Source organism: Anser anser (assembly GCF_964211835.1).
Source record: "Anser anser genome assembly, contig: HAP1_SCAFFOLD_579, whole genome shotgun sequence".
Lineage (NCBI taxonomy): Eukaryota > Metazoa > Chordata > Aves > Anseriformes > Anatidae > Anser > Anser anser.
Genome location: NW_028153715.1, coordinates 1 through 11,085, shown reverse-complemented (window position 1 = coordinate 11,085; position 11,085 = coordinate 1). Strand labels below are relative to the sequence as shown.

The window sequence follows — 11,085 nt, the reverse complement described above, 5'->3', positions numbered from 1 at the left end:
CGAGTGGGCGGATGGGATTTCTATGCCGTTCTCCAAAACCGTCAGCTGCGTCACGGCTGTGGCCAGCCCCAAAGTTTTCACAGTGGTAAATTTCAAATTGTTCGGGTCAGCGTAGCCCCGGTGCAAAACCTTTATCTCTAAGGTGTTCTGAAAGGGAGAAGGAGAAGGAAATCAGCATTTTTTTTTTTTTTCTCACGTTTAAAGAATCTTTTCATGGTCACAATGTCGTAGAAACAGGCTAAAATAGCTGTGCTATTTTAAGTTTCTTTTTAGTAAAAATTGGTGATGTTAATTGCATTATAGCAGCACCAGGACGCAAAACGCTTCTCAGCTCCTTCGGGTATAGCAGGAGAATTTGTGGGTGTATATATATGTGTGTATAATATTTAAGTAAATATATATTACATTAGGAATATTATAATAGTAATATATATATAAATAAATGTGTGTATATATATAATATACATATAATACACATATATACATACATATATATATACACATATATATAAAATACATATATGTTATATATTTGGGGAATAACCCCCCAAAGAAAAATAAATTGCTCCTATTTATACTGATGCAGGCTATAGAGATGTAGAGGCTATAGAAGGTATATAAATCTATACAGCTTTATCATAAATAAATGTATTATATAGACAGAAATGAATATATATATAATATAAAAATAAATATAAATATTTATGGAAAATAGCCCCCCAAAGTAAATTAAGTTGCTCCAACTTATACTGGTGCAGGTACAAAATGACCTTATCCTTCCTGGACGTGCTATTGCAGCCTTGCAAGCCCAAGCAAACGTTCCTTAAAAATCAACAATTAGAGCTCTACACCGGTTGTCACGACACTAAATAAGAGCTAGCACAAAGATATCAAAACATTAAAAGTCCCAAATGTAATGTTCGTTAAACGTAAAGCAGCAACCAGGCTGGACACTGCAGCCCAGGGAGTTTTTGTTACAAACCTGACGAGCAGTAAATGAGGTCAGCAGATAGACACCATCCTCATACGCATCTGTTAAAAGACCAAAATAAAGTGAAATATAGTCAATTTATTTTTTAAATTTAATAGAAATCTTGTGCTGTATGTGCTATATACTTGCGTATGCGTCGTGCAGCCTGCTACGTGCTGGTATGCTAAAACCCACAATTTTGTGCATTAATTGGGATAATCCCGTTTGCTAGCTTTTAAGCTAATACGTGGCAGACTTCTAAATCTCTCTTATCTGAAGATAATTTGAATTTATTAATATTAAGGAAAATGAGTTAAAGCTTCCCACTTCATCTACGGTTGTGCTTCCTATAGGGTGGAGAACAAATCCCTCTTCTGTATGTTCCCTTAGGTCCAAGGCACAATTTAATTTCTGCAAAATTCAAATTCTCTAAATAACAACATTATGCTTATAATTTAGCATCATTTTACCATTTTTATTGTTTTACATGTTATCATTTTAATCATTTTCCTGTATTTTTTTTCTGCTCCATCCCTTTGAAGACAGCCTTGTTTTGCAATTGTTGCACAATATCCCCAAAATGAAAATTCAGTGTTCATGTTCACAGTCCACAGAAATAAAGAAAAACAATATTTGCACATTGTGGGTGCTGACTTTGGGGGATTTTTTTGTGTAAATGAGCATCTTTGCACTTACCAATGCGCACTCCGTCGTCCCAATAAAGCTGACCTTCTGCAAGCTGACTGTCATTCAAAGCAACAATAAGTGACAACGGGTTTTTTCGGCTATGAAAAAAAAAGACATTTTTCTTCGGTAATCCCATTTTATATTTATATTTTATTTTATATCTCATAAGAGGTATCAAAGTTAAAGTTTATATTATAGACATTGCATGCAATTTAGCTGCCACCAGCCTTCTCTGCTCCGTAGCATTGCATTTAGGAAGCCCAAAAAAGAAGAAAATTGCCCTAAAATTGATGTCCTGAGCAATGCTGGTATTGAATCAAGACAGGGACGCTTCCAAGCACGTTGCTCATCACAAAGGAAAATTTTGCTTTTCCCACTTAAAAATGTGACAGCAAAAAAAAAGCTGCCCCAATTTAATTATTTATTTGCCGTGCTACTAAATATTTCCCTTAAAAAGCCAAAATTGGAGAGGTGACCCTTTGTATTTTACCTGTAAGCGGTGGTGTTAGCAGGGCTCTGCTGCACAAGGACGTGCCCGCCACGGATGTGGAGGTTGATGTGATCAATAGGAGCGGGTAAATTTCTGAATTCTCCCCTAAAGCCAATATACTCGTCCTAGTGACGGAGAAAAACAGAAAACAGAGAAGCAAACACACCAAAAAACAAAGAAACAACCCCCTCCAAAATAAAGAAACACCAAAACCCCAATAAAACTCCTTATAATAAATAATATAATAAAACTCCGTACCTGGCTCAGCCTTGGGACAGCCACGGGGGGGGGGGGGGGGGAAGGGGGAGGGGACACCGGGAGGCTGCGAGTCTTGGGGGGGGAGTGCAGGGGGGGCTCATGTGGGTCCTATGGGGGGGGCACGAGGGTCCCATGGGGGAGGGGGGTCACATCTGGGTGTCATGGGGGGGGCACCCAGACACCTGGGGGGACACCTGGAACCCGTTGGGGGGGGTCCTTTTGGGGGGGGGGGGGCATTTTGGTGGTCTGTTGCCTCATTTTTGGCACTAAAACCCCCAATTTTGGGGGCCTAATGCCTCTTTTTGGGTGCTCAAACCCCCAGTTTTGAGGGCCTAACGTCTCACATGAGAGGTTTGAACCCCCAGTTTTGGGGGCCTATTGCCTCCTTTTGGGTGCTAAAACCCCCAGTTTTGGGGGCCTAACGCCTCATTTTGGGGGCTCAGCCCTGTATTTTTAAGGCCCGGAGGCTCCGTTTGGGATCTTGTCATTTTTAGGATAAAACCTCCCATTTTAGGCTCCAAAGCCTCATTCGTATGGCTGAAAGCTGCATTACTGAGTCCAGAGCCTCCCTTTTAAGCTGCAAACGGCATTTTTCATGTCCGGATCCTCAATTTTAGGGCCCAAAGCCTCATTTTGGGGGTTGAAACCTCCATTCTTAGGCCCAAACGTTCCTTATTGGGCCTAAAGACTCACTTTTAGCATTCAAAGCCCCATTTCCAGGCTCCAAACCCTCACTGTCGGTGACGAAAGCCTTGTTTTACAGCTCCCGGCTTCATATTTAGGATCCAGTGCCTAATTCTTGGCTACAAAACCCCATTTGGAGGGACTAAAACCTACATTTCCAGTGTCAAAAGCCTCATTTTTGGGGCCCAAACCCTCTCTTTAGAGGCCAGAGCCTCATTTTCAGAATGAAGCCTTCAATACAGGCCACCAATCGTGATTTTAGGGCCCAACCCCTCAACTTTATAGGACCCAAAGCCTCATTTTTAGGATCCAAAGCCTCATTACAGAGCCCAAAGCTTCATTTTTCGGATCCAAAGCCTTATTTTCATAGTCCACAGCCTCATTTGGAGAACCTAAAGCTTCATTTTACGCCCCAAAGTCTCAGTTTTGGGGTGCAAACCATCGTTTCCATGCCCCAAACCTCAGTCTGGGGTGCTAAATGTGGTAGGCACGGCCATAAAATGTCTACTGTTTTGGGAGCTTTTTGTCCCTTACGACTCACGTCACTGTGGTGGTGGTGACCATGTCGGTAGTGGTCACGGTGGTGGTGGCCACATTGGTGGTCCTGTCAGTGGTCATATTGGTGATCATGGTGGTGGTCATGTTGGTGGTTATATTGGTGGTCATGGTGGTGGTCATGTTGGTGGCGGTCACGGTGATGGTGGTCATGGTGACGGTGGTCATGGTGGCAGTCATGATGTTAGTGGTGGCCACGTGGCCATGTCACAATGGAGCGGTGGCCGTGTCACAATGGAGCGGTGGCCGTGTCACAATGGAGCGGTGCCGTGTCACAATGGAGAAGTGGCCGTGTCACAATGGAGCGGTGGCCGTGTCACAATGGAGCGGTGGCCGTGTCACAATGGAGCAGTGGCCGTGTCACTCCCCGGCAGGGTATAAAAGGGGCGGCTGGGAGCTGGGGCCTTCACTCTGGAGACGCATCCGGAGAGTGAAGGCAAGGATGAGCCGACGCGTGACGTTTGCCGACGAGGCGCAACCCTACGTGAGGCGGACCCGGGTCCGCTTCTGGGACGGGATGCGGAGCTCGTGCCTCATGCCCAACATCACCTCCAAAGGTACGGGCACCCCCGGCACCGCGGGAGCGTGGCTGACCCACGTTTGGGGCTTTCTGTGGGGAGGACCCGGCTCTGCGGAGGGTCTCTTTTTGGGGTCGGAGATGCGACGGCTCTTCTCATAAGGCGGGTCTTGGGGTGATGGAAGGGTGGTAGCCACGGGAAGCGGTGCATGACCTGATTTTCTTTGCCTTCCAGAGCGAATATCTGTCTGGGATGCAGTGTCCGTCTATATCCAAGAACATCTCCAGCTGCGCCAGGTGGGTTGGCACCCATGTCCCCCTTATTCCCCTCTTCAAAAGCAGGAAACTCGCCCCAGAAGTCCCTACCGAGGGACCAATAGGTATTGCACAAGTGCGATGTTGCTTGTGGTAGGTGGTGTGGTCTCTGAGGGCTGATCCCAGTCGCTGGAAGCCCCTGGATCCCCTCAGCCTGGCTCCCAAGAGCGGGAAGGGCACAGCAGGACCCAAACCACCGTCCCTGGATGAGGCCACCTCTAGCTGATCCTTAACCATTGGCCCTTCTGTTCTCTTCCACTTGCAGGGTGTCCGAATTCCTGCCCTTGGCTCCTTCGACATTGTCCCCAGATGGGTCAAGGACGGGAAAGAGACTGTGATTTTCCTGATGCCCACGTTCCGCCTGGCCAGGAATCTTGTCATCACCCACAACCTCACGGACGACAAGGAGTACCTGCCAGGTAAGACGTCGGGTTAATCCCTTGCTGCCTGGATGATCCCCTCCCTGGATTTCAGATGCTTCCCAAAAAAAAAGCAAAGCGTCCCCTGCACAGAGCAGGTCCCAAAGCAAAGCCTTTCTGGCTGATGACTGCAATGAGCAGCACCTGGGAAACACGCGGGGAAAGGCTGCTGGTGACTGACTCCATCCGTCTCGTGTCGTTTTCCAGGCCATAAGGAGCTGGAGCCCCTCAAAGTGGCTGAGGTGGCCGCCAACGCCTGCATGTCGCAGCAGAAAGTGGAGAACTGCATTCGAGGCACTACATCCCTCATCTCTCGCTGCCTGGGGAAGGGGGAAAACATCGCCCTCGTCCTGAAAGACGTAGGGGTGCTCCTCATCGAAGGCACGAGAGTGCAAATGAAATTTTATTACGAATTCCTGGAGAAGCTGTCCGGGAAGGAGAACCTTCAGAAGGCCGTTTTCAAGGTGAGGGTTTTGTTTTCCCCATGGCCTGGGCAGCCTCACAAGGGTGCAGTAGCAATGCTTGCCCTCGGCCCACCAAGACCACTTGGGTTGGAGCTCTTGGCCAACCTCTTGGGGTGGCCAACCAACCCGAGCCCTGGGCTCCTCCACCACCAAGTGCCTTGGCCAGGCAGAGTTCATTTGCCATCTCCATGCTCCTCCATTGCAGATCCCCCACCTAATGGACATGGTGGTGTCGCGGGTGGCACCCTTGGCCTCGCTGACCTTCACTGGACATGTCATCGTCTTTCCTGAGTGAGTATATTTGTGGCCGTGGCCGCTGCTCCGGTTCGGTAGCGTTTTCTCCTTGTGCCCATGGGTGCCCAGCCAGTGAGGTGGATCTGATGGGGCAGACGGAGGAATTCAGACAACGTCTGCTTCCCATCGAGGCCTGGACCTCTTTGCTGGGCGAGCCCATTACCAGAACGGTCCTTGGGGACAGGGCCTTTATGGCCCTGTGAAAAGGGGTGATTGTGGCGTGCCCTGGGTCACGCTGATGTCTTCTTTTGCCAGGTTTGAAATGGAGAGCATGCGCAAAACACCACCCCAGGAGCATCACAAAGCCCGGAGCAAGGAGAAGAAGAAAGAAGGGGCTTTGCCTCTTCTCGGCCAAGTTGGGAGAGACAAAGCAGCTGCTGGCTCCTCTCTTCACCCAGCCCAGCAGAGTGAAACGGAGAAGCCGGGGGAGGCTCCCTGCAGGTGAGGCTGGAGGCTCCGGACGGGGGGGATGAGGCCACCAGGAGCCCCCCCGATTTCAGGGCTGCAGCATCAAGTGCTGCATGGGGGTACAGGATGCGGCCCCAAAACCATCGTGGCTTCTTTGTTCTTTTGTCAGGCTGCCGGTGATCCCGGGGCTGCCTCCTCGCAAGGAGCAAAAATCAGTGCCCAAAGGCAAGGCGGGACGAGCAAAGACAGATGGAGACTTGAGGCGGAGAGCAGGAGGAGGAGCGGGGAAATTTCCTCCCTGTGAGGGAGAAAATCTTACAAGGGAAAGAAAGCTCCCCCGGCCTCGAGGCCCCACAGCGCTGTCATTTCCTGTGATCAGCGTGTTATCAGCAGCGAGCTCAGAGGCCAGCCTCCCTGAGGAATCCACCTACAACATCTTCAGGCTGCAGCCACCAGGAGACGAGGCAGAACAACTGTTAAAAACGAGGCCCGAGACCTTCTGGACGGTGCTGAAAGATCCTCAGAAGAAGATGTTATCGATGCACAGCACCAAGAGCACCCACCCGCTGCCACCCGTGCCCAGACCACCAACGTCAGCCCGACCCGAAGCACCGAAAACCAGGCCGGGGTTCTCCATTTTGTGGCCCTGGCCACACTAAAACCCGGGCTTTGATTGACCAGAATAGCAAGGAGGCCATCAGAGGTGGAATAAAGAGGTGCGTGATCCACATCGGCATCATTCTGGGGGGCTCGGTCCTTGTAGGAAAGCAGTTACGGGGTCAGTGGGGTCTCTGGGAAGAGATCTGAGTTTTGAGCCAGGGGTTGGCTCAGTCCAGCCCAAAACCTTTGGCTCCTCCATCGCTAGGAGGAGCCATCCTGACCTCGGTGTCAGGACCTGAAGTCATCCATGGGATGTGTGTGTGAGGGTAAAGAAGGCTAAAAAAATTAAAAAACTGTAATCTTGTCTCTGTTTTTTTGCAGATACCCATCTTTCTTCCTGACACAATGGCCTCAGGAAGGAGGTGGAGGAAAACACGATGGAGTCACAAAAGGCTGTTGTGTGGTTTTTTACGAGGCTCGCTCGTTAGGATGGGGGCGAAGGTTGTTTTCCAGCCAGGTCCGAAGTCTCCGAAAGCATCGCAGCATCCCTGGGGAAGCAGGGCCCAAGGCAGCGGTGGGGGCCCTGACACCCACATGCCTGTACCACCACCCTGAGGCTCTGTCCTCAGGCCACCATGGGGCAGGTCGGCCTCGTTTCAGAGGAGAAATGGGCACATATGGGGCCAAATGGCTAACAAACACTGTCCTGGGGCCACCAGCCCTTTTGGGGCCCTCCCACAGCCTGGGACATTGAGCTTCAACCACCAAAATGGGTGGGCTGCAACGCAGGGCCTCCGCTGAGGCTGCTCCCAACATGCTGGGATGTCAATCGGGAACCCACGGGTTTTTAGAGTGATTTCTTGCCACGAGGAGGACCCCTTTGGGTGCCAGGGGACCCCTTTGATCAACCCCAGGGCAATTTCAACCCAGGTCGACATTTTTGGCTCTGCAAGCTGAGCGCATAATTGGATGATCCCATAATTGAACCCCATGATCCCGATGATCCCATTGGATGATCCCGTAATTGAACCCGATCCCAAGCCCTGCTGAAACTGGGCCCTTGTAAATTTGGAGTCACCGAGGTTGGTTGGAGTCACCTCCTCCTGCCAATCCCCAGCTTGGCCGAATTCACGAGCTCGGAACAAGTCCGACATAAAAACGGAAAACCAACTGATTATAACTAATATATTTTAATAGTGCAAAGTATTTTAAAGGAGGAGAAGGGAAAAATTTGGGCACATGAGGAGGTTTGGCTCAGCTTCGCCGCCAGGGACGGCTGCAGGCTTTTAGCTCCATTGCAACGTGTAGTCTTTGCCTAATTCAAGTGCGAGCTGGGTGGTTAAAAGGACCTTTAGAAAGCAAAAGAAATTAACAAATAAAATCAAATCAGCGAGTTAATCGGATCTGAAGACATCTTGCTTTTTTGCTGCTCATATAGCTCACATTACCGAAAATTTGCCTAAATGCCATAAATGTCTTCATTCCACATCATGAGGTTCTCATCCCCTCCCCTTCTTTTGATAGTGAGATGTCAGGTTTTTTTTGGTTTTGTTTTTTTAACATAAAAACTTGGAGTATTGTGACTGTGTTTAAGAATTTCTTCTTTCTCCATCCAGGGCAGAATGGCAAAAAAGGAGGGTTCACTTTTCTTAATTCATCATTTTTGATTATATAAGCTGTTTATATATATAATGTAATATTGGTTGATCATGTTATATGAATTATAATGTGTTTAATTATAAACATTCAACATTATATAAACAATGTTATGTAAAATACGTAACAAAGCAACCTAGTATTTTTATTTTATATCCTTTTTTGACATAATAATTCTATATAATTTGTATTTTACCTGTATAATATTCACTATTGTATAAATAATGTTACGTAAACTATGTAACAAAACAACCTAATGTTTTTATGTTATAAGATTTTTGATCTAATATTTCTGTATATTCAGCATCTTGTGATGTAATCATTCCTTTTTCCGCCATCAGGCAGAAAAGGAATGAGAACTGACATACGCCGCGTCCCCTAAATTCAATTCGCCGTCAACCCTAAACGGCCTCTTTACCTGCGTCGTGGTGTTGTAGGACACCGAGTGGGCGGATGGGATTTCTATGCCGTTCTCCAAAACCGTCAGCTGCGTCACGGCCGTGGCCAGCCCCAAAGTTTTCACAGTGGTAAATTTCAAATTGTTCGGGTCAGCGTAGCCCCGGTGCAAAACCTTTATCTCTAAGGTGTTCTGAAAGGGAGAAGGAGAAGGAAATCAGCATTTTTTTTTTTTTTCTCACGTTTAAAGAATCTTTTCATGGTCACAATGTCGTAGAAACAGGCTAAAATAGCTGTGCTATTTTAAGTTTCTTTTTAGTAAAAATTGGTGATGTTAATTGCATTATAGCAGCACCAGGACGCAAAACGCTTCTCAGCTCCTTCGGGTATAGCAGGAGAATTTGTGGGTGTATATATATGTGTGTATAATATTTAAGTAAATATATATTACATTAGGAATATTATAATAGTAATATATATATAAATAAATGTGTGTATATATATAATATACATATAATACACATATATACATACATATATATATACACATATATATAAAATACATATATGTTATATATTTGGGGAATAACCCCCCAAAGAAAAATAAATTGCTCCTATTTATACTGATGCAGGCTATAGAGATGTAGAGGCTATAGAAGGTATATAAATCTATACAGCTTTATCATAAATAAATATATTATATAGACAGAAATGAATATATATATAATATAAAAATAAATATAAATATTTATGGAAAATAGCCCCCCAAAGTAAATTAAGTTGCTCCAACTTATACTGGTGCAGGTACAAAATGACCTTATCCTTCCTGGACGTGCTATTGCAGCCTTGCAAGCCCAAGCAAACGTTCCTTAAAAATCAACAATTAGAGCTCTACACCGGTTGTCACGACACTAAATAAGAGCTAGCACAAAGATATCAAAACATTAAAAGTCCCAAATGTAATGTTCGTTAAACGTAAAGCAGCAACCAGGCTGGACACTGCAGCCCAGGGAGTTTTTGTTACAAACCTGACGAGCAGTAAATGAGGTCAGCAGATAGACACCATCCTCATACGCATCTGTTAAAAGACCAAAATAAAGTGAAATATAGTCAATTTATTTTTTAAATTTAATAGAAATCTTGTGCTGTATGTGCTATATACTTGCGTATGCGTCGTGCAGCCTGCTACGTGCTGGTATGCTAAAACCCACAATTTTGTGCATTAATTGGGATAATCCCGTTTGCTAGCTTTTAAGCTAATACGTGGCAGACTTCTAAATCTCTCTTATCTGAAGATAATTTGAATTTATTAATATTAAGGAAAATGAGTTAAAGCTTCCCACTTCATCTATGGTTGTGCTTCCTATAGGGTGGAGAACAAATCCCTCTTCTGTATGTTCCCTTAGGTCCAAGGCACAATTTAATTTCTGCAAAATTCAAATTCTCTAAATAACAACATTATGCTTATAATTTAGCATCATTTTACCATTTTTATTGTTTTACATGTTATCATTTTAATCATTTTCCTGTATTTTTTTTCTGCTCCATCCCTTTGAAGACAGCCTTGTTTTGCAATTGTTGCACAATATCCCCAAAATGAAAATTCAGTGTTCATGTTCACAGTCCACAGAAATAAAGAAAAACAATATTTGCACATTGTGGGTGCTGACTTTGGGGGATTTTTTTGTGTAAATGAGCATCTTTGCACTTACCAATGCGCACTCCGTCGTCCCAATAAAGCTGACCTTCTGCAAGCTGACTGTCATTCAAAGCAACAATAAGTGACAACGGGTTTTTTCGGCTATGAAAAAAAAAGACATTTTTCTTCGGTAATCCCATTTTATATTTATATTTTATTTTATATCTCATAAGAGGTATCAAAGTTAAAGTTTATATTATAGACATTGCATGCAATTTAGCTGCCACCAGCCTTCTCTGCTCCGTAGCATTGCATTTAGGAAGCCCAAAAAAGAAGAAAATTGCCCTAAAATTGATGTCCTGAGCAATGCTGGTATTGAATCAAGACAGGGACGCTTCCAAGCACGTTGCTCATCACAAAGGAAAATTTTGCTTTTCCCACTTAAAAATGTGACAGCAAAAAAAAAGCTGCCCCAATTTAATTATTTATTTGCCGTGCTACTAAATATTTCCCTTAAAAAGCCAAAATTGGAGAGGTGACCCTTTGTATTTTACCTGTAAGCGGTGGTGTTAGCAGGGCTCTGCTGCACAAGGACGTGCCCGCCACGGATGTGGAGGTTGATGTGATCAATAGGAGCGGGTAAATTTCTGAATTCTCCCCTAAAGCCAATATACTCGTCCTAGTGACGGAGAAAAACAGAAAACAGAGAAGCAAACACACCAAAAAACAAAGA

The 11,085-nt window shown here is 45.5% G+C and overlaps 1 protein-coding gene and 1 long non-coding RNA gene across 3 annotated transcripts; one reads left to right on the top strand and one right to left on the bottom strand.

Annotated features, from left to right (window-relative positions):
• The first annotated feature begins 3,632 nt into the window (after window positions 1-3,632).
• On the top strand, window positions 3,633-8,553 carry LOC310891591 (uncharacterized protein). 2 transcript variants are annotated; one of them, XM_083853848.1, is made up of 9 exons: window positions 3,633-4,201; window positions 4,397-4,458; window positions 4,742-4,895; window positions 5,103-5,359; window positions 5,565-5,589; window positions 5,734-5,803; window positions 5,909-6,094; window positions 6,231-6,777; window positions 7,043-8,553. In XM_083853848.1, the coding sequence occupies exons 1-8, from the start codon at window positions 3,652-3,654 to the stop codon at window positions 6,718-6,720; spliced, it is 1,794 nt and encodes a 597-aa protein (XP_083709974.1). In that variant the 5' UTR covers window positions 3,633-3,651; the 3' UTR covers window positions 6,721-6,777; window positions 7,043-8,553. The 2 variants fall into 2 exon arrangements, with proteins under 2 accessions (XP_083709974.1, XP_083709975.1); XM_083853849.1 differs by lacking the exon at window positions 5,734-5,803 and having other exon boundaries at window positions 5,565-5,650.
• Window positions 7,836-11,059, bottom strand: LOC310891593. The gene is made up of 5 exons (XR_014577641.1): window positions 10,907-11,059; window positions 10,426-10,514; window positions 9,742-9,791; window positions 8,736-8,906; window positions 7,836-8,010 (listed from the first exon to the last, which is right to left on the bottom strand). It is a non-coding gene; the product is annotated as an uncharacterized lncRNA (long non-coding RNA).
• Between the last annotated feature and the right edge of the window lie 26 nt (window positions 11,060-11,085).